General features: G+C 48.5%; 1 protein-coding gene across 1 annotated transcript; it reads right to left on the bottom strand.

Annotated features, from left to right (window-relative positions):
• Window positions 1–13,830: 13,830 nt before the first annotated feature.
• Window positions 13,831–15,345, bottom strand: LOC124671829 (protein THYLAKOID ASSEMBLY 8, chloroplastic-like). The gene is made up of 2 exons (XM_047208154.1): window positions 14,998–15,345; window positions 13,831–14,223 (listed from the first exon to the last, which is right to left on the bottom strand). Exons 1-2 carry the CDS (start codon window positions 15,316–15,318, stop codon window positions 13,831–13,833), a joined length of 714 nt encoding a protein of 237 aa, XP_047064110.1. The 5' UTR covers window positions 15,319–15,345.
• Between the last annotated feature and the right edge of the window lie 6,759 nt (window positions 15,346–22,104).

The raw sequence follows: 22,104 nt of genomic DNA, 5'->3' as shown, positions 1-22,104 counted from the left end.
AGTGAACGTCTACCGCAGCAACAAGAGCCTCATCTTGTAGGCTTTGGAATCTCTTCAAGGGTGAGACTCGATACCCCCTCGTTGCTACGCGTCTTCTAGATTGCATCTTGGCTTGGATTGCGTGTTCGCGGTAGGAAAATTTTTGTTTTCTATGCAACGTTATCCTACGGTGGTATCGAGCCGTGTCTATGCATAGATGGTTGCACGAGTAGAACACAATGGTTTGTGGGCGTTGATGCTCTTGTTATCTTTAGTTGAGTACTTTGCATCTTTATGGCATAGTGGGATGAAGCGGCTCGGACTAACTTTACATGACCGCGTTCATGAGACTTGTTCCTCGTTCGACATGCAACTTGTATTGCATAAGAGGCTTTGCGGGTGTCTGTCTCTCCTACTATAGTAAAGATTCAATTTACTCTTCTATTGACAACATTAGTATCAACGTTGTGGTTCATGTTCGTAGGTAGATTAGATCTATATCGAAAACCCTAAACCACGTAAAATATGCAAACCAAATTAGAGAGCGTCTAACTTGTTTTTGCGGGGTTTGGTGATGTGATATGGCCATAATGTGATGATGAATATGTATGAGATGATCATTATTGTATTGTGGCAACCGGCGGAGAACCTTATGGTTGTCTTTAAATTTCATGTTGAGTAGTATTTCAAAGTAGTTGTAATAGTTGCTACATGGAGGACAATCATGAAGACGGCGCCATTGACCTTGGTGCTTCGCCGACGATGATGGAGATCATGCCGAAGATGATGGAGATCATATCAGTGCTTTGGAGATGAAGATCAAAGGCGCAAAGACAAAAGGGCCATATCATATCACATATGAACTGCATGTGATGTTAATCCTTTTATGCATCTTATTTTGCTTAGATCGCGACGGTAGCATTATAAGATGATCCCTCACTAAAATCTCAAGATAATAAAGTGTTCATCCTTAGTAGCACCGTTGCCAAGACTTGTCGTTTCGAAGCATCTCGTGATGATCGGGTGTGATAGAATCAACAAGTGCATACAACGGGTGCAAGCCGATTTGCACATGCGGATACTAAGGTGGCCTTGACGAGCCTAGCATGTACGGACATGGTCTCGGAACACGTGATACCGAAAGGTAGAGCATGAATCATATGATTGATATGATGAACACTTTGAGTGTTCGCCATTGAAATTACACCTTGTCTCGTGATGATCGGACTATGGTGTGGTGGATTTGGTTCGTGTGATCACTAAGACAATGCGAGGGATATTGTTTTGAGTGGGAGTTCACCTAGATTTTTAATTATATTGAATTAAAATTTGAACTCAATTTGTCATAAACTTAGTCTAAACTATTGCAAATATATGTTGTAGAGATGGCGTCCCCAATCAATTTTAACCGGTTCCTAGAGAAAGAAAAGCTTAAGAGCAACGGTAGCAACTTCACCGGCGGTTCCGTCATGTGAGGATCTTCCTCTCCGGCGGAAATCTGCAATATGTGCTTGATGCACCGCTAGGTGACCCTCCTGCGAGAAGCTGAAACCGATGAAGTAAAAGCTGTTTACGAGACTCGGAAAACTCGGTACTCTCAAGTTCGGTGTGCCATCCTGTGCGATCCGGAATCCGATCTTCAAAAACGTTTTGAGCACCACGATCCTCATGAGTTGATGAAAGAGTTAAAGACTATTTTCGAGACTCATGCGGCCGTGGAATGCTATGAAGCATCGAAACATTTCTTCGAGCTGTATGATGGAAGAAGGCAGCTCCATTAGTGAGCACATGCTCGCCATGACCGGGCATGCGAAGAAACTCGGTGACTTGGGAATAGTGATTCCTAACAGGCTGGGGATTAATCGTGTCCTTCAATCACTTGCCACCAAGTTACAAGAATTTTGTGATGAACTACAATATGCGAGAACATGAACAAGGAGTTACACGAACTCTTTGGCATCGTTGAAAGCTGCTTGAGATTGAGATCAAGAAAGAGCACCAAGTGTTGATGGTCAACAAAACCACTAGTTTCAAGAAACAGGGGCAAGTCTAAGGGAAAATTCAAGAAGGGTGGCAAGAAAGCTGCCACGCCTCCTATGAAACCTAAGAACGGCCCCAAGCACGATGCTTGAGTGCTATTACTTGCAAGGAGAAGGGACAACTTGGAAGCGTAATTGCTCCAAGTATCCGGCTGATCCGAAGAGCGGTCTTGTCAAGAAGAAGAAAGAAGGTATATCGATATACATGTTATAGATGTTTATCTCATTGGTTCTCGTTCTAGTACACGGGTATTTGATACTTGGTTCGGTTGCTCATATTTGTAACTCGAAACGAGGAACTAAAGAATAAACGAAGACTACTGAAAGATGAAGTGACAATGCGCGTTGGAAATGGATCCAAAGTCGATGTGATCGGCTGTCGGCACACTTCCTCTACATCTACCTTCGGGATTAGTTTTAAGCCTAAATAATTGTTATTTTGTACCCGCGTTGAGCATGAACATTATATCCGGATCTTGTTTAATGCAAGACGGTTATTCATTCAAGTCTGAGAATAATGGTTGTTCTATTTTTATGAATAATATCTTTTATGGTCGAGCACCACAAAAGAATGGCTTATTTCGTTAGATCTCGATAGTAGTGATACGCATATACATAACATTGATGCTAAGCGAATTAAATTGAATGATAATTCTACTTATATGTGGCATTGTCGTCTTGGTCATATTGGAGTGAAGCGCATGAAGAAACTCCATGCTGATGGATTACTTGAATCACTTGACTTTGAGTCACTTGATAGATGCGAAGCATGTCTAATGGGAAAAATGACTAAGACTCCATTTTCTGGTATGATGGAGCGAGCTACTGACTTATTGGAAATCATACATACCGATGTGTGCGGACCAATGAGTATAGCATCGCGAGGTGGTTATCGTTATGTTCTAACCTTCACGGATGATGCTGAGTAGATATGGGTATATCTATTTCATGAAACATAAATCCGAAACTTTCGAGAAGTTTAAGGAATTTCAAAGTGAAGTAGAAAATCAACGTAACAAGAAGATAAAATTTCTACGATACGATCGTGGAGGTGAATATCCGAGTTATGAGTTTGGCATGCATTTAAAGAAATGCGGAATACTTTCACAATTGACACCGCCGGGAACACCACAACGAAACGGTGTATCCGAACGTCGTAATCGAACTCTCTTAGATATGGTTCGTTCTATGATGTCTCTTACTGATTTGCCATTATCATTTTGGAGTTATGCATTAGAGACAGCCGCATTCACTTTAAATAGAGCACCATCAAAATCCGTAGAAACGACACCGTATGAATTATGGTTTAATAAGAAACCTAAGGCTGTCGTTCTGAAAGTTTGGGGTTGCGAAGCCTATGTAAAAAAGTTACAACCGGACAAGCTAGAACCCAAAGCGGAGAAATGCGTCTTCATAGGATACCCTAAGGAAACTATAGGGTATACTTTCTATCACAAATCCGAAGGCAAAATATTTGTTGCAAAGAACGGAACCTTTCTTGAGAAAGAATTTCTCACTAAAGAAGTGACTGGAAGAAAAGTAGAACTCGATGAGATTGATGAATCTATACTCGTTGATCAGAGTAGCGCGATGCGGAAGTTGTACTGTACCGCCTACACCGGCAACGAGAGGAAGCTAATGATAATGATCATGAAACTTCGAACGAGGAAACTACGAACCTCGCGGATCGACAAGGGAACGTGCCACTCCTGATTGGTATGATCCTTGTCTAAATGTCATGATTGTGGATAACAATGATGAGGACCACTGCGACGTATGAAGAAGCGATGATGAGCCCAGATTCCAACAAATGGCAAGAAGCCATGAAATCCGAAATGGGATCCATGTATGATAACAAAGTATGGACTTTGGTAGACTTACTCGATAGCCGAAAGGCTGTCGAGAATAAATGGATCTTCAAGAGAAAAACGGATGCTTGATGGTAATATTACTGTCTATAAAGCTCGACTTGTCGCAAAGGGTTTCCGACAAATTCAAGGAGTTGACTACGATGAGACTTTCTCACACTGTAGCGAAGCTAAAATCTGTGAGGATTTTGTTAGCAATAGCTGCATTTTTCGATTATGAGATTTGGCGAGATGGATGTCAAAACGGCGTTCCTTAATGGAGACATTGAGGAAGAGTTGTATATGGTACAACCCAAAGTTTTTGTCGATCCTAAAAATGCTTGACAAAGTATGCAAACTTCAGCGTTCAATCTATGGACTGAAGCAAGCATCAAGAAGTTGGAACCGACGCTTTGATAAGGTGATCAAAGACTTTGGGTTTATACAGTGTCATGGAGAGGCCTGTATTTACAAGAAAGTGAGTGGGAGCTACTGTAGCATTCCTGATATTATATGTAGATGACATATTATTAATTGGGAATGATATAGAACTATTAAGCGAGTGTAAAAGGTTATTTGAATAATAGTTTTTCAATGAAAGACCTTGGTGAAGCATCGTATATATTAGGCATCAAGATTTATAGAGATAGATCAAGACGCCTAATAGGGCTATCGCAGAGTACATATCCGGACAAGATTCTAAAGAAATTTAGAATGGACGAAAGTAAGAAAGGATTCTTACCTATGTTACCAGGCAAGGTCTTGAGTAAGACTCAAGGACCGGCTACGGCAGATGAAAGAGAAAGGATGAGTAATATCCCCTATGCCTCGGCGGTAGGATCTATCATGTATGCCATGCTATGTACTAGACCGGATATAGCACATGCTGTTAGTTTGACTAGCGAGATATCAAAGTGATCCGGGAATGGAACATTTGGACGGCGGTCAAGAATATCTCGAAGTACTTGAAAAGAACTAAGGATATGTTTCTTTGTTATGGAGGTGACCAAGAGCTCGTTGTAAATGGTTACACCGATGCAAGTTGGAACAACGATCCCGATGACTCTAAGTCACAATCTGGGTACGTGTTTATATTGAATGGTGCTTTGCGATAAGCTGGGCAAGCTCGAAGCGGTGCACGGTGGCGAAGTCTTCAACGAGAATCGAGTACATAGCGGCTTCGGAGGCTTCATCGAGAGCGGTATGGATGAAGAGGTTCATTGTAGAGCTCGGTGTGGTTCCTAGTGCATTGGACCCATTAATCATTTACTTGTGATAACATGGGTGCCATCGCCAATGCACAAGAGCCAAGGTCACACAAGAGGCTGAAGCATATCAAGCTGCGTTACCACTCGATTCGCGAGTACATCGAAGATGGAGAAGTAAAGATTTGCAAAGTACACACTGATCCGAATGTAGCGAGATCCGTTGACTAAAGCTCTCCCTAGGGCAAAGCATGACCAACACCCGAGAATGCCATGGGTGTTAGGTATATTACAATGTAATCTAGATTATTGACTCTAGTGCAAGTGGGAGGCTGAAGGAGATATGCCCTAGAGGCAATAATAAAAGTAGTTATTATTTATATCTCTATGTTTATGATAAAAGTTTATATATCATGCTAGAATTGTATTAACCGAAACATTAGTACATGTGTGATATGTAGACAAACAAGAAGTCCCTAGTATGCCTCTTAAACTAGCTTGTTGATTAATGGATGATTAGTTTCATAATCATGAACATTGGATGTTATTAATAACAAGGTTATATCATTATATGAATGATGTAATGGACACACCCAATTAAGCGTAGCATAAGATCTCGTCATTAAGTTGTTTGCTATAAGCTTTCGATACATAGTTACCTAGTCCTTATGACCATGAGATCATGTAAATCACTTATACCTGGAAAGGTACTTTGATTACACCAAACACCACTTGCGTAAATGGGTGGCTATAAAGGTGGGATTAAGTATCCGGAAAGTATGAGTTGAGGCATATGGATCAATAGTGGGATTTGTCCATCCCGATGATGGATAGATATACTCCGGGCCCTCTCGGTGGAATGTCGTCTAATGTCTTGCAAGCATATGAATGAGTTCATAAGAGACCACATACCACGGTACGAGTAAAGAGTACTTGTCGGGAGACGAGGTTGAACAAGGTATAGAGTGATACCGAAGATCAAACCTCGGACAAGTAAAATATCGCGAGACAAAGGGAATTGGTAATGTATGTGAATGGTTCATTCGATCACTAAAGTCATCGTTGAATATGTGGGAGCCATTATGGATCTCCGGATCCCGCTATTGGTTATTGGTCGGAGTGAGTACTCAACCATGTCCGCATAGTTCTCGAACCGTAGGGTGACACACTTAAAGTTGGATGTTGAAATGGTAGTTCTTGAATATGGAATGAAGTTGGAATATTTGTTCGGAGTCCCGGATGTGATCCCGGACATCACGAGGAGTCCGGAATGGTCGGAGAATAAGATTCATATATAGGATGTCATTTTATGTGAATAAAATGTCGCGGAAGGTTCTATGGAAGGTTCTAGAAGGTTCTAGAAAAGTCCGGAAGAAACCACCAAGGAAGGTGGAGTCCACAAGGGACTCCACCCCCATGGCCGGCCAACCCTAGTGGGGGAGGAGTCCCAAGTGGACTCCCCCTAGGGGCCGGCCACCCCACATGGGAGGTGGGAATCCCACCTTTGGGTGGGAGTCCTAGTTGGGCTAGGATTGCCCCCCTATGGAAGGATTTGGTTCGGGTCTTATTCGAAGACTTGGACACCACCTCTTGGGGTTCCACCTATATAATGAGGGCCAAGGGGAGGGGGCCGGCCACCTCAAACACCACCAAGGTGGCCGCACCCCTATAGTGGCCGGCGCCCCCCTCTCCCCAAACCCTAGCCGCCCCGCTCCTCCACTTCCCGCACGCTTAGCGAAGCTCCGCCGGACTTCTTCACCACCACCGACACCACGCCGTCGTGCTGTCGGATTCAAGAGGAGCTACTACTTCCGCTGCCCGCTGGAACGGGGAGGTGGACGTCGTCTTCATCAACAACCGAACGTGTGACCGAGTACGGAGGTGCTGCCCGTTCGTGGCGCCGGAACCGATCGTGATCAAGATCTTCTACGCGCTTTTGCAAGCGGCAAGTGAACGTCTACCGCAGCAACAAGAGCCTCATCTTGTAGGCTTTGGAATCTCTTCAAGGGTGAGACTCGATACCCCCTCGTTGCTACCGTCTTCTAGATTGCATCTTGGCTTGGATTGCGTGTTCGCGGTAGGAAAATTTTTGTTTTCTATGCAACGTTATCCTACATCGCAAACCCTAGCGGTAAAAATGGCTAAGGATAAGTTACGTACCGTTCAAATTACCCGAAAATGGCGCCAAGATTGGCGGAACCGTTTGAACCTTTCAAGGTTCCGGGTAAGAATTTAAAATGACGAGCCGTTATCTCTGCAGGGGAGTAACCCGGAGACTCATTGTAAAAATGAGGTCGATGGATGAAGTCCCGCGGGATGAAGGATCTTTCCTGCATGCAAGCTGGAAAGGGAAGAATTATGAAGTTGGAGTTCTTCAAGTTTCCCCGTGTTACCGAGAGGATTGTCGGAAGCAAGATGATTCGAGCAAGGCAGAAACAAGAGGAGAATCACGGAGAACTCTGCGGGCTACTGTTGTGGGTATACTTCATGGGTGTACCATCGACAGTGCCTAGATCCGGCAAGCCCGGGTGGCCCATAGACGGTGATGGTGGCATATGACCCATCGGGCGGCCCAGTTGTTGTAGATCAAGATGGATGAAGTCCAGCCCAGGAACAAGGAGCCAAATCCACCGATCGACCCTGGAAGTCGGATCCGGCCTGGCCCGTTAGGGGTAGCCGGATCCAGTACGACGGATAAGGAAAGGCGGATCCTTGACGTGCACGGCAATGTAATATTCCGTAGTTAGGTGACTTGTATTCCGGCTAGAACTCTCCGTGTAAACCCTAGATCCTGACGCCTTTATAAGCCGGATCTCGGGAGCCCTAGAGGCACAACCACAACTCATTGTAACAACGCGAAAGCGCCCAGATAATTCCAGACAAGCAGCAGTAGGCCCTGCCATCGTGCAGGTGTTCCGAAGCTAGGTAAATCGCGTACCACCGTCTCGAGGACTCTCCACCCGATGGCCCCTACTTCTTCTCCCCCTTGTGAGGATCCCTCCTCCGAGGTACCGTCTGTTAAGCTTCATGCACTAGCCAATTAAACCAAAAGTCCGAACTGATGGAAAGTGCTAGGCAATCTACTTATACACTTCAACACCCTCTCTCACGTGTGACGGGAAGACGAGAAGACAAGTCAACACGTGTAGAGAGGCAAAGAGGCAGCGGGAGGCTGGGGGCGGCAAGAGGCTGCGGGGAATTTAGAATAAATTGTGAAAGCCAGGACTCGAACTTGAGACCCTAGGCTCCGATACCATGTTAAGCTTCATGCACTAGCCAATTGAACCAAAAGTCTGAACAGATGGAAAGGGCTAGGCAATCTACTTATACACTTCAATACCGTCGAATAGGCAACGACAACGAGTCACAACTGCAGCATCGGGGAAGCCACTTTCATCAGTCAATTTACCAGATCAAACCGAATCTTTCCAATTTCTAGAAGAAATGGTGAAATCCTAGGCAGCTACTCAAGTAAATCAAGGATGGTGAGGCAGGCGAACACACGGGAAAGACTCTTACCTTGCAGGAGAGCGGCAGATCGATGGATTTGTCGAGGACGAGCAGCAGATCACTGGATTTGTCGAGGATGACCAGCGTGTTTGGCCTTCTCTGCAGGTCTTTCGCCTCTGCTCGCTCGTGCCTCCCCCTCGTTCGCAGCTTCTTTGTTCATGCCTTGGTTGGGTTGGAGCGCGGGATTTGCAGCAGCGCGAGCGCGAGGCCGGGATTTGGTGGGAGGAGGGGCGCGAGAGCGGGATGTTGGTGGCGCGCGAGCGCGAGATTTGGTGTGCGGCATGGTCTTGAATTCCTACGTCGGGCCGAGCGACTGCTTTCCCCCACCGCGGCGCCTCAGCGGTCGCCTCGTCGCTTTTGTCAAGGGAGAGGCAAGCTCCCCTGCAGGAGATCACTTTGGTTTGCAAGAAGTAGGTTCGGTCTATCTGGCATATACAGAACGACTGGATGGTTGAGGCAGTGGTCCAGCGTGGAGGGTTGGCCATGCCCTAAGCATAGCGTGGCCACCGATTCCTAAGAGAGCGAGCACGCGAGGTCAGCTGATGGAAAATCATGATGGTGACTAGTGTATCCTATCTAACAAACAACCTATAACTAGCCAAGGGAGGGATCCTTATCCCGTTGGTAAGGGCATCTCCAGCGGCGCGACGCAAACGGACGCTGACGACCGTTTGCGTCTGCCTTGACCGAAAATGCGTCTGGCACCCTCTCCAGCGGCGCGACGCAAAGTGACCGGGTCGTCCGCGGAGACGCAAACCTGCCGCAAATATGCGGCAGGTTTGGGTCTCTGCGGACGCTGCGCGGACGCGCAAAGTGTCCGCTCGCGTCTCCACTGGGCCCGCCTGGCAGCGAGTCTGCATCGAGGGCATCGCTTCGGCGGTCAGCGCTTCCGCGTCTGCGCCGCAGCCTATGCCATGAATGGTGCGGTTGCCTGTTCTGCACGCGCACTGGCGGGCGGCGGCTGGGCTTCTGCGCCGCCTTCAATGGCATCGTATCCCGCGCACGGCTGCCCTTAAGACCACCGGTCGCGTTCCTCCTTCCGCCATACCTCCACTCGCACCACCACCGCCGCAGCGCCAGGGGGAAGAAGATCGACTTCGAGGCCTCCGGCAGCGGCAGCAAGAGGGTGCCGCTCCTGTCACGCTAGGGAGGCTAATGCACGACAAATGGTTGTCGTGCGAGGGCTGGTCCGGCGTGCAACTGCCTGGCGGCTGGCGGCTTAGCTACCGCCGGGTGCCCATCCCTCCAGTCCCTGCCCGCGAGCCTAACCGGACCGCGGCGATCCGGCGAAGAAGGCGACACGTGCCGCCGGACCTCCTCGCCGATCCGGCGTACGCCATCGACTCCGACAGCTGGCGTACGTATCTGTCGACCGAGACGGATAAGAGAAGAAGGGCGGGCTTCATGGGCGACAGGGATTTTCCCTTCGGGGCTGCATCGCCGACTCGTCCACGAAGACAGGAGGCGTCGAGGCGTCGTCAGCAGCCGCCTACGACGACGAGGACGACTACATCGAGGCGCTCACGTACCATAACGAGGAGGTGAAGGACGACAGCGACGAATACGTCGCGGCCGTCTTCCACGAATGGCAGCAGGCCGTGGCGGAGGGCCGCATTTTCGAGTTCCCGGAGAACATGACGGACGACGAGATGGCGAAGCTCGGCGTCCTCGTCTCCGAGAACGACGCGCACTGTGCGGCCGCCGCTGCCCGCTACGCCACCGGCGTCATGCCGCCGGGCCCGTCGGAGGATGAAGCCCTTCGACTGGCACTACAGGACTCGGCGGCGCCACAACCGCAGCCCTGGGCGCCTCCTCCACCGCCGCCACAGCCGCAGCCCTGGGCGCCTCCTCCACCGCCGCCACAACCATATCCCTGGGCGCCTCCACCGCCGCCACAGCCGCAGCTCTGGGCGCCTCCACCGCCGCCACAACCGCAGCTCTGGGCGCCTCCACCTCCAGCACCGCCAGCGCGCCCGGCGTACGCTCCCCCGGATGGCAACTGGCCGTGGGTGATACCGGAGCTCATCATGCTCGACAGGCGACAGCGACCAGGAGCAGCAGTAGGCGTTAGGTTTTTTTTTTCATGTTTTAACTATGTAAATTATGTTTCATGTATAAAAAAAATGATTCGGCAAAAAAAAATGTGTCGTGCCGCTGGAGCCACCCCGACGCAAACGGACGCGCGGTCGATTTCGATCATTTCGGTCGACGCAAATGGACGCCGCGACGCAAAAAGCGTCGCGCCGCTGGACATGCCCTAAGGTTTATAAACTTTTCCGATGAAAAATGCTGTCCACAACTGCACATCGGTTAGGAATCAAAACCATTGCTGGTACAGAAGGCCGGAATCATCACCGTTTTAGCGGCTTCTGCCAAATTTGAAAGCCCACCTTGATCTCGAATCCGTCTGGAACATGGATCAAACTTGCAAGCTATTCAGTTCGAAATCTCGAATTTGCATCGGACTAGGATTCTAGATCATCGCTGCCATGATGCTATCCGGTTTCGTACCACTATATAAAGTCCAGCCCCTGTCAAAAATCGACAATCGGACTCGTCTTCTCCCTGAAATCCAGAAACTTCCCCCCAACAAACTTTGCCCTCCTCCGCTCCCTGGGTTCGCAGTTCGCCATCGCAAAGGAGGCGTCGGCCGGGAATGGTAGTCCAGACCTCCGGCCGCCAGCTCCTCACGCTGTACCTCGGCCGCAACGCGGCCAGCGGCAAGCTCTCCAACGCCGCCCTCCCCGGCGGCTGCACCGTCGCGGCGGGCGTGGACATCTTCGCCGCGAGCCCGAACGCGCTCCCCTTCCAGCCCAGCCACAGGGGGCAGCACGGGGAGGTGTGGGGCTACTTCGCCGGCGCGCAGGCCGCCGACAGCATCCAGCCGGCACCGGGCGGGTGCTGGGTGCGGTACGGCAAGGAGAAGCCGTACGTGATGGACTTCAAGACGTTCGCCTACCGGAGCAGGTTCGCGTTCCACGTGACGCGGGTGGAGGACGACGGCACGGTGATGTGGGCGCCGACGCGGTGGAAGATGAAGGAGTACCGGCTCCACAAGGGGTCGATGGTCTGCCGCGTCAAGAAGCTCGAATGCCCCGAGGCGAACATGGACTTCGTCATCCGCAAGGTCTTCACGAAGCCGACGGTTCCTGCGCCGCCGTCCGCCCTCTCCGACGTGGTGGTCCAGGGAGTAGGATGCCGCCTTCCGTCGAGCCAAGCCCAGCCAGCAAAGGTGCCCGTCAAGGCCGGTGTGCTCGCGGTGCGCAAGGACTCCTCCAAGATGAAGCCGAATCTGAAGCCGATGAAGGTGGTCCCTCCGCCGTATGCCCGCTCTGAAGGCGGCGAGGCGCTCCAGCAAGGAGGAAGCAGCCTTCCGCCGCGCTCAGCCCGACCACCCCGGCCACGACCTAGGGTCGTAGCGAAGCCGGTGGCCCCTCCGCCGCCAGCCCAGGCCATCGCGGCGACGTTGGTGGCCCCTACGCCGCCGATCCAGGTCATCGCGAAGCCGGTGGGTTCGCCGCCGCCGCCGCCCAAGGTCGTCGCGACGCCAGTGGCCGTCCTGCCGCAACCCGAGGCTATCGCCACGCCGATGGTCCCTCCGCCGACGCCCCGGGTCATCGCCACCCCAACGGTCTCTACGCCGCCTCCCGCGCGCTCCAGCCAGGACGAGGCCAACTCGAGCCGCGCGCAGCCCGACAACCCCAACGCGAACATGGAACTCGCGGTGCTTCCGACACCGCCCGCCGTGGAGCGCAGGAAATTCAAGGTTCCCAGCGGCCTTCAGATCATCGGAGAGTACCTTGGCCCCAAGGCGGTCCTCAGCAAGCTCCCGACATCCGTGACCCCCGGCTTGGTCGCGGAGGGCGTGGACGTCTTCGCCGTGAGCCCGGACGCGCTGCCCTTCCCGCCCAGCCACCGGAAGCAGAACGGCGAGGTGTGGGGCTACTTCTTTGCGGCGAAGCGAACCACCAGTATGCGGCTGGCGCACGGCGGGTGCTGGATGCAGTACGGCGGCGAGAAGAAGTACCCCATGATCAACGGGGAGGTCGTCGCTTTCCATCGCAGGTTCGCGTTCCATGCGGCGCGGGTGGACGGCGACGGCATGGTGGGGTGGAAGCAGACACGGTGGCTGATGAAAGAGTACCGGATGAACAAGGCCTCACCCTCCGTCCGCAAAGCCAAGAAACGCCCAGGTACCAACACGGACCTCGTGGTCCTCAAGGTCTTCACTAAGCCGATGGTCCCTCCGCCGCCGCCACCGCCGCTACCTGCCTTGTTCAGCGAGGCGGCAGGCTGCTCCGTTGCCGGTGACCCATCCGCCATAGTGCGAACAAGGGATCCGGCTGGTCCATTGCCGGTGGCCGATCCGCCACTGCCGCCGCCACCGTGGCCCCCTGCCTGATCGCCGTAGCAGGTCTTGTTCGATCGTCCGAAGTCACCACAACTGCAAGGACTAAATGATACACGCACGGAATTAAGCTTGCATTTCTTCAGTAATGTTTTGGCTCTGGAGGCATTTCCGTTTGCAGAATGTGTACGAGCCACTGCACTCTAAAGCTTACCAATGTCAGAAATCTCGCAGCAAGTTATCAACTGCATTTGCACTACAAAAAATGATTAGTAGTTATCAGTAAAAGCAAATAGCCTAAGCTTCTTCACATCTGAGTCAATGAGTATCTAGTGCTGGAGCTAAATTTTCCTTGAAGAAAATACCTTACAATGGCCTTCTTGCAGGAAATCTCGTGATGGCAAGAACAGGTGAAACTCTTTATGTTTTCCAGATAATACCCTGAATGTAAGCTGTAATATTTCTGCAGTTGTAATTTACCCTTCTGACTTACTATAATGCAGTTTGCACTGAGACATCTTATATTTCTATAATGCAAATGCTGCCTACATTTTGTTGAGTACATAGATACGAAATCATGAAAAATTAACAATAATTTGATTGTACACATTAGTGTGACTGTACATTCATTGATTATACACAGAGAACTACTGAAAGGAAAAAACTAGTAAGTTATAATCCTAGATGAAAACATGTACTGATACAGCTGTGGATAGTCCTTCAGTATTTATGAATCTCAGGCAGATATTGGTATTAACTAGTCACTACTTGTTGCACAACAAATTCTATTGTGTCCAAGATTATGGACTTTCATCCGTTTTTTCTAACACTGCATATAATGTCCTTAAACGATTCCCATCTAAAATGGCCATACAACCCATCCTGTTAATAATAACTGGCTGTCAAGCGTCAATCGCCTCCTCTTCATCAAAGAAGTCCCAGAGGTCTCCGTAATCACTTTCCGCTTCCAACCTCATCTGAGCAGATAGATCCGCCTCTCCTACGGATTCAAGACCTTTCACCAATGTTACGTATGTTGTCCTGTCAGGTTCACTGTCCCATAGCTTCATAAGCCGGAAGCAGTCCATTGTCAACTGTGTGAACTCAGCATCTAGAAGTGTCTTCAGAAGCAGATTGAAACCATCCGTGTCAGGTTCTAATTGTTCCCTCTTCAGATACGAACATGCTTGGCCAACCTCGGACCTCAGACCTTTGCTAGCAAGCACTGTAATAAGATCAACATACCAGAACAGCCTGGGCTTGTACCAATGCTCCTTCCGAATCTCCTCAAAGACCTATCAAAGAAGACAAAATCAAGAGGCATCTTATTATGCATTTCTCAGTTCCAGTCAAGAACTGCCTGCTTGCCAGCATCGTCTCTATTACCTAAGCGCAAAGAAGAAGAATACAGTAGGAAGTAGGAACTATAACCAATACAAAGTAAATTGCCAAAAAGGCAATTAGAAAACATATAAGGGTTGAAGAGAAACATCAAGAGACTAGATATAACCAACCCCGTGTACTGCCAGTGGATTATCATTAGTCATGCAGATTCTACACATGCATCATTATTGACCTAGATTAAAGCAAACTTGCTATTGAAGATTCTTCACATTCATCACTTTGCAGATATACATCTTCTGGCAAACTTAAGAAATGTCATTCATGGCACACCCACAGGCCATGGCAGCCACATGCTGAAATAACATCGGTTTGGAACAAAGCAGGAACAATTTGGAGAGCTATGACTCATAAGTGAGCAGATTATATACAATTTCCAAAGGTAGCAGGTGATCTGAACATACACTTCATGAGTACCCTAACTTTTCTCTAGTGATAATCTGGTCGATCAGGCTAGATATTCGACCTAAAAACTGTTCAGAAAGACCCACAAACAGGTAGTACATGAGAACATTTAGCTGAGTTGATAATCTTTTTTTGTGCTCAGAGTTGGTTGTATCCTTTGGACACGCCAATCTATATCATTCATAGACAATCGGTTCACACAAAGTACCACCAATATCGGCTCAATCCACTCTGCTCTCACTAAAAACTAAATTAGGCTGTACCTTGAGTGCCAGCAGGGCCTCGCCCTGCGCGGCAAGCTCGCGGAAGACGGCGACCATGTCGGCCTTCAGGAGCCGCTGGAGCTTGGGGTCCGTCGCGACGGCGCCGGCGACGGGGGCGCCACAGAGGGTGGCGCGCTTGAGGGACTGGACGGCTTGGATGGCCTCGCTGCTGAGGTAGCGCCCTCGCTGTGTTGGCTTCCTGTTCTTGCTCCGGTCCCGCATCGTGATGGTGACGGCGGCGGCAGCTGACCTCCAGCGAGGAGCAGCTGCGGAGGGAGGGGTTAGGCGGAGTGGTGGGAAGGCGATCGATGAGGAGAGCATCGCCGAGCGGCGGCGGAGGGACTGTCGTTCTGGATGAGGTCCGCATCAGGGAGGAAAAATAAATTTCTGAACTTGTTCCATTTCTTACCGAAAATTGGGTCAAAAAACATTTACTCGTACCGAAAACATTCCGGTTTTCACTAAGTTCCGTCTCTAGTTCTTTTTTTACTATGTGACGTGCGTAGGGGGCTGACTTGTTTTTTTTTTTGACTATGTGATTTGCTAACATTCCGATTTTTTTAATCCAGACAAAAGCTTTGTCTTTTATATTGATATATAACAGTAGCAAACATGGGCGATTTTTTTAAAATAATACGAATTATTTTATAAAATACAAAAATGTCACGCATTTTCAAAAATCTGCAAAAGTGTGACTCGGTCCGCCAGATCGGCGATCAGCGCACTGTAGCCGATTGCAGGTGGCCGATCCGGCCGATTGGCGGGCATGTGACTGATCGGCCGGCCGGTGGCCAAACCAGCTACCGACCAGTCAGCAGAGCATGCACGCGTTAGCAGAGCATGCGCGCGTTAGCAGAGCCGTCAGTATTAGGGCATGTGCAATGGTTGATAAGGTTGTCTTATCTTAATCCTGCCACGTAATCTAGATATAAAAATAAAATATGATGTACAATTGGTTATTTTTTAGTCTTATCTTTAGTAACGAAGACATTCTAAAATTTTATGGCGATAGAGATTGTGCTAAGAGAGCTAAGAGAAAGCAAAGTATTTTTTATCTTTCTCTTTCCTCCACATCAGTATTTATCCTACGTGGTACTTCTAAGATATCATCATTGTACATGCCCTTATTCGCCTGGGAAGCAGCGTAAAAGCCAGCAGCGTAAGAGCCGATCAATTGACAAAAAGAATGTGATTATATGATTAGTTTTGAAACATGAAAGGCCATCATAAGTTTATCCTGTCACGCCTACCTATGTCTGTAGATTTAGACATCTTCAACGCAAACAAATACTCAGAGTCCATGAGGACCTAAAATGTGTCAGGAAAATCAGGTCCAACGGCCGACGCATAGTGGTTGGTCGTCCGCGAGGAGACGCAAACGCGGCGCATATTATTTCCGTCGGCGGACGCGGCAGACGCTGCGCGAACGAGCCAAGTGACTGCTCACTTTTTCATCGGATCCGCCTGGCAGCGAGCTATAGAGTTGTATCGAGCACATCAATTCGCCGGCCGCCGCTTCCGCGGACATCGCTTCGGTGGTCATCGCTTCCGCGTCTGCACCGCAGCCTTCACCATCAATATCGCGGCTGCCTCTTTTGCACGCGCAATGGCGGGCGGAAGCTAAGCTTCTGCACCACCATCAATAGCATCGTGTCCCGCGTGCGCCCTCACCGATGGCGTAACGGCATCGCCAACGGGACGATGTATTTTGGACATCTAAAATGTCTGTAAACGATTTGTTTGCATCGATCCAAATGATTAAAATCGACACCAGGTTCCATTTCGCTCCACAACTGAGCAGCTAATAAGGAGATCGTTGAGCTGCTTAATGAGAAGTATAGATGTACTACAACACTTAGACATTAATACTTTATTTACATGCATAACAAAGAACCTTGCGTCTGTCGTCAGCAGGTAGCAGGCCGATCGGTTTTCCATTAACCAATCAGCCCTCTCTGGCTGTAGCCCGATCGGCTGCTAGAAGACCGACCGAGTCATAAAAATAATTTTTTTTTGAAAACGCGTAAATTAATAAATAATTCGCATTATTTTAAGAAAATCGCGCAAACATGGACTGGCCCAACCGAAATCAGAAAGAAAAAAAGGGGTACAAGGGGAAAAAAAGAGTCAAGAAATGTTCTCTCCTAGATGTTTGGCACCCGGCATATTCCAATTTCTGCTCTTATCTTTGATCTTTTGCATAAGGACCATTGGCATCACACTTTTTATTATTAAAAACTCTTGCGTTTCTTTCTTTCCAGATTTTCCAGGTAATCAAATTGATGACAGATTTGTTTAGGCCTTGGGCTAGGCAGTTGGCGACTTGGAGATTGCATGCCAATACTCGAGCACTGTCGAGCATCCCGAGCCCATGGCCTGAAGTAAGGATGGACAAGAAAGCCAAGAAGCAACGGCTTGCCACATCCTCTTGGATAATATGCACTCAAACATAATGTCTCTCGCAATCTTCGACTGGCATTTGCAAAGCTGACATGTGGGATGATGAGGTCATCCGCAGGTGGCAAGGTGGTCGAAGGTCCACAACCTATTCTGAATGGCTAACCAAGCGAAGAATCCACACTTTGGAGGCGCCCAAGTCCTCCAAACAACCTTTTCAAAGGAGGAGGGAACTGAACCGGTGAATTGTGCGTTATAAGTTGACCCCGTCGTGTAAGCGTCGCTTGGAGTTAGAGTCCAACAAATGGTGTTCTTCAGAGCCATGGTTGAGGACGCCTCCATCACCCCACCCCTTCCCCGCGGTGGTCTCGCCGATGTTGACCAGTAGACGCTCATGATGTGTACTCCGACAAGTCCCAAGCTAGTGGATATGATTTCGATAACTTTGTCCTTGAGGTTCAACATTCATCATATGGTGGGTGCGGGTAGCGAACACTATATCACAAAAGTGGTGTGTCATGAAGAGCACACAACCTCAACATGACCATTGGTAAAATTGTAACCAAATATTTTTATTTCATTCCCAAACTCACCTATTTGTTCGAACTTAAAAAATATAAGGGTGGCCTAGGGAAAATAATGATACAGTACAAGTGCCATTCAAGACTCAAATATGTGAAGATTTGTTGGTTTAAGGTTTTTCCCAAGGTTTGGGAAGACCTACTAACCTCGAACTTGATGAGCGAGAAGCGAATGCTATGTGAATGCGAGCTTCTCTTTAATTTGTTAATAAGGTCTAAAAGGTGGGCATAGACGAGTAAGGCTCGGGTCTACTCTTTTTCATCTCAAAGCCTGCAATGAGAAATCTAATTTCCACTTGTTAGAGAAGAGACAAAAGCTGCTTAAAAGGCAAAGTTAACTCCGTCATCTATGTACCCTGAACTTACATAGCTCTTCATGACTTAGCTAAACATGGGCATATTGTTGATTGTGTTCGAGATCATGATAGATTTTATTGTGATAGACGAAATTGGATGGACATGACTTTAATTGTGCATGCATGTCTAGATCACCATTCAGATAATGTCAACTTCATTTGGAATTGTCTTCCGCGCGATGAATTGATGTTTAAACTATCTCCATGGATTTGACAACCATACTACATGGGGAGTCTCATATGAAATTTCATTTTCGAGCAAAGCTGACAACTTCACATAACGTTTGGTCCCCTTGTGCGTTGAAAGCCAAGATGAACATTAAACTACCTTTATTAATGAATTGGTCAATCATAAAGACAAACAATAACGTGAAGATCGCTCCTGTTTTGCCGTCTTCTTCCTCAACTGGCATGGTCGGTGTGGTTCGGAGCGGCAGATCCAACAAGGTGCCGGCATGTGTCATGGGGGCTACTAGCTCGTCTTGAATAAAAGTGGTGGTCTTAGGGTTCCAACTCGCGTCAAGATGATGATATGCTAGATGCCCGTCCCCATGACCTGGCTAGAGTGTCGTGTTCTGGAAGGCTCCACCAACGAACTCCACTAGGCGATCCATGCCTAGAGATTGCTGGATCGGACGGGATTCAGTCGTGCGCACCCATGTTTTTCCCTAACTGTTTGGTTTCAGAGTGAGCGTTGCAAAGCTCTACTGGTTGTTACCATCATGGGGCATGCTTTCTCGTTTCATGGTGAAGTTAGCTGGCGGAGAATGTCATGGAAGCCGAGATCTGAGGACTAGCAATGGCAATTCGAGTCTTTGTGGCGATGAAGAATTGGCTTGGTGATTCGTGACTTGGAGCAGCGGTATCGTAAGAGGGGTGACAACACAGGAGAAGTTTGAAGTCTTACCTGTCAGGGTGAAAATCCAAGGTCTGGCCTTAACTGGTTGTGCCTCGCAATGGCCTGAAGGCATTGTTCTGTGAGGGGGTTTTCTCCAGGGTGAAGACCCATGATCTATGATCGGGCGATAACGGCGCTTGTGCACTGTCCCCTTCTTGGAGGAGGCGCTTTTGGATAGATGGAATTCTAGTGTTGTCTTGGTGGTGTTAGTACGGCTTCTAAAAGAAATAGATCATTGTTTGGGACTTTTTTTATTGTAATTCTTCTTTTGTTTGCTGCGTGCATCCGTAATGCCGTTGGGGCAATGTGTTGGTGCAGAGACTGGTTGTAATTGGTATCTTCGCGATATTAATATACTAGATGACCCGGTGCGCCCCGGCGCAGAGACAAAAGGGAGACAATACTGGAATAATAAGTTTTACTTAGCTGATGTTTGTTTAGTTGTCCAAGAATTTAAAAGGTCTTTTTGAGAGCCCATAAGCCTATATAAGCAATAGTTTTTAAGGAATAAAATAAAAACTTTCAAGCAACTGTATAAAGATAACACATGTATAATGCAACAATAACATTTTTTGCACCAAACTATTTGTTAATATCAAAGAGAAATGGATGTGAATAACATAGAATGCAATATCATGTTTTTTAGGGTGCCATCAACACATTCAATAAGTACATATGGGGTGTTATTTTTTTCAATAAAAGAGTTCTTGCTAAAATTATTTCGGCCATGATTTTTAGGGTGCCATCAACACATTCAGCTTCACAACGACCTGCACAATTGATTGAATCGACTTGACATTTATTGCTATCTTACTAAAGTTTCCCCTCTGTTTAAATGAGTATTATAATTTATGTTTGATCATTTATCTTTTTAATAAATCCTATTTTCGAAAACCATTTTTACATAATTTGGTACCAGTCTTCGTCACTGCATTAAGTTCACAAACGATGGTAAAGTATAACATTATGTCACACAATTGTTTCATCATGATCAACAGTTGCCATTTTGGGGAGTTGAATTTTGCATTTATGAAGAATGTAGGATTGATATCCTTAGCAGTATATTTCCCTATTTATTACATGTAGGATTGCAATTTCTCTAAGTTCCAATTACCAGAAATAAAAGAAGTCAATTTACTCATTCAATCGTAAGCCAAGCTTTCAAAGTGTGCAGTCATTTTTTCAAACAGAATCTAGTGACTGCGAGTAGTCCACTCAGTTGGAACAATCTTACATCATAGTCAACTACATTCGCAAAAAACAATGGCTATCCCTTGATGTAGTGCACTGTTGATTGTCTAATTATTCACTATTTAGCTAGCAAACAAGTGGGTTTGTTCAAGAAACATTTATCCACTCAATTGAACAATCTTACATCATAGACAACTACATTCGCAAAAAACAATGGCTATCCCTTGATGTAGTGCACCGTTGATTGTCTAATTATTCACTATTTAGCTAGCAAACAAGTGGGTTTGTTCAGGAAACATTTATCACTCTCCACTGTTGGTGCAACACCTCGGCTGCAACTATCTTCTTCTATCTCTCAACACTCTCTCACGGACACATACACTCTGAGGAACTCTACAGACACGCCTATGCCAAGGATGAGGAAGACAGCTTTGCCGTGAGACTTCCTTGGCAGCCACAAGTGCTACATTTTCTCACTTTCTCCTTAACCAAACGAACAAAGTACAATACCTTAAATAGGCAGCACACACGCACAGATGCCACTACTCCCATGCACTCACACCACTACCGGCCACTAACACATGACCGGGCCAACACCTGAACGAATGCAGCAAACTACTCGCATGCACTAACAGCTGATCCGAGTATCGTGCTGCCGATCCTTCGGCCACGCCCATACGCGGCTTGTCTGACCTGGCCAGCACATTGATCGGAACTACTGCTAGCTACATACAGACTTAAACCTACCGAGTGGACTCGAACACGAGCCTGACTCGCGCGCCACCGCAACACGCATGCACACACGTCGCGGTTTATTTCTAACAATCTCCCCTTAAACCGTGACCTACAGAAGAGCTAACTCGTCATCGACATGGCCGGCATCACGACCACCACCAAGCTTGACGCAGCATCCATCCTCTTTCTGATCTTGTGGTCATGGACAGCGCGCGCCACACGCCGTCACAGCCACCATCTTCTTCCTCGGAGACACACGCCGAGCTTCTTCTCCGCCGGCGACACACGCCCGACTCTGCCACAGAGCTCCTCGGCGACACACGCCGAGCTCCTCCATGACGCCACGCCCTGCACGCCCCGGCTCGCGCACACGATCATGCACTGACGTGATCGACGCGGCCGTCCTGCGCTCCGCTGGACGTGTTCTCCGGTGATCCGCACGCCCTCGGCTCACGCACATGCCGCGCCCTGACGCAAGCAACGTGGCCGCTCGAACTGCCTCACCCGCCGCACGAACGGCTTCTCCTCCACGCCGCCGAGCCACGCCGTGCCACCGCAGCCTCTGCGCCACCACGCAGGTCCACCGCGGCCGCCGCGCTCCCCGCACGCACGGCATGGCCATGCTCCACAGCCTCAGGCCATGAAGGCTCTGATACCACATGTTGGTGCAACACCTCGGCTGCAACTATCTTCTTCTATCTCTCAACACTCTCTCACGGACACATACACTCTGAGGAACTCTACAGACACGCCTATGCCAAGGATGAGGAAGACAGCTTTGCCGTGAGACTTCCTTGGCAGCCACAAGTGCTACATTTTCTCACTTTCTCCTTAACCAAACGAACAAAGTACAATGCCTTAAATAGGCAGCACACACGCACAGATGCCACTACTCCCATGCACTCACACCACTACCGGCCACTAACACATGACCGGGCCAACACCTGAA

The sequence above is a fragment of the Lolium rigidum genome, chromosome 7, assembly GCF_022539505.1.
Source record: "Lolium rigidum isolate FL_2022 chromosome 7, APGP_CSIRO_Lrig_0.1, whole genome shotgun sequence".
In the NCBI taxonomy this organism is placed as follows: domain Eukaryota; kingdom Viridiplantae; phylum Streptophyta; class Magnoliopsida; order Poales; family Poaceae; genus Lolium; species Lolium rigidum.
The sequence above is the reverse complement of the archived record's forward strand: the minus strand, read 5'-3'. Positions and strand labels throughout refer to the sequence as shown.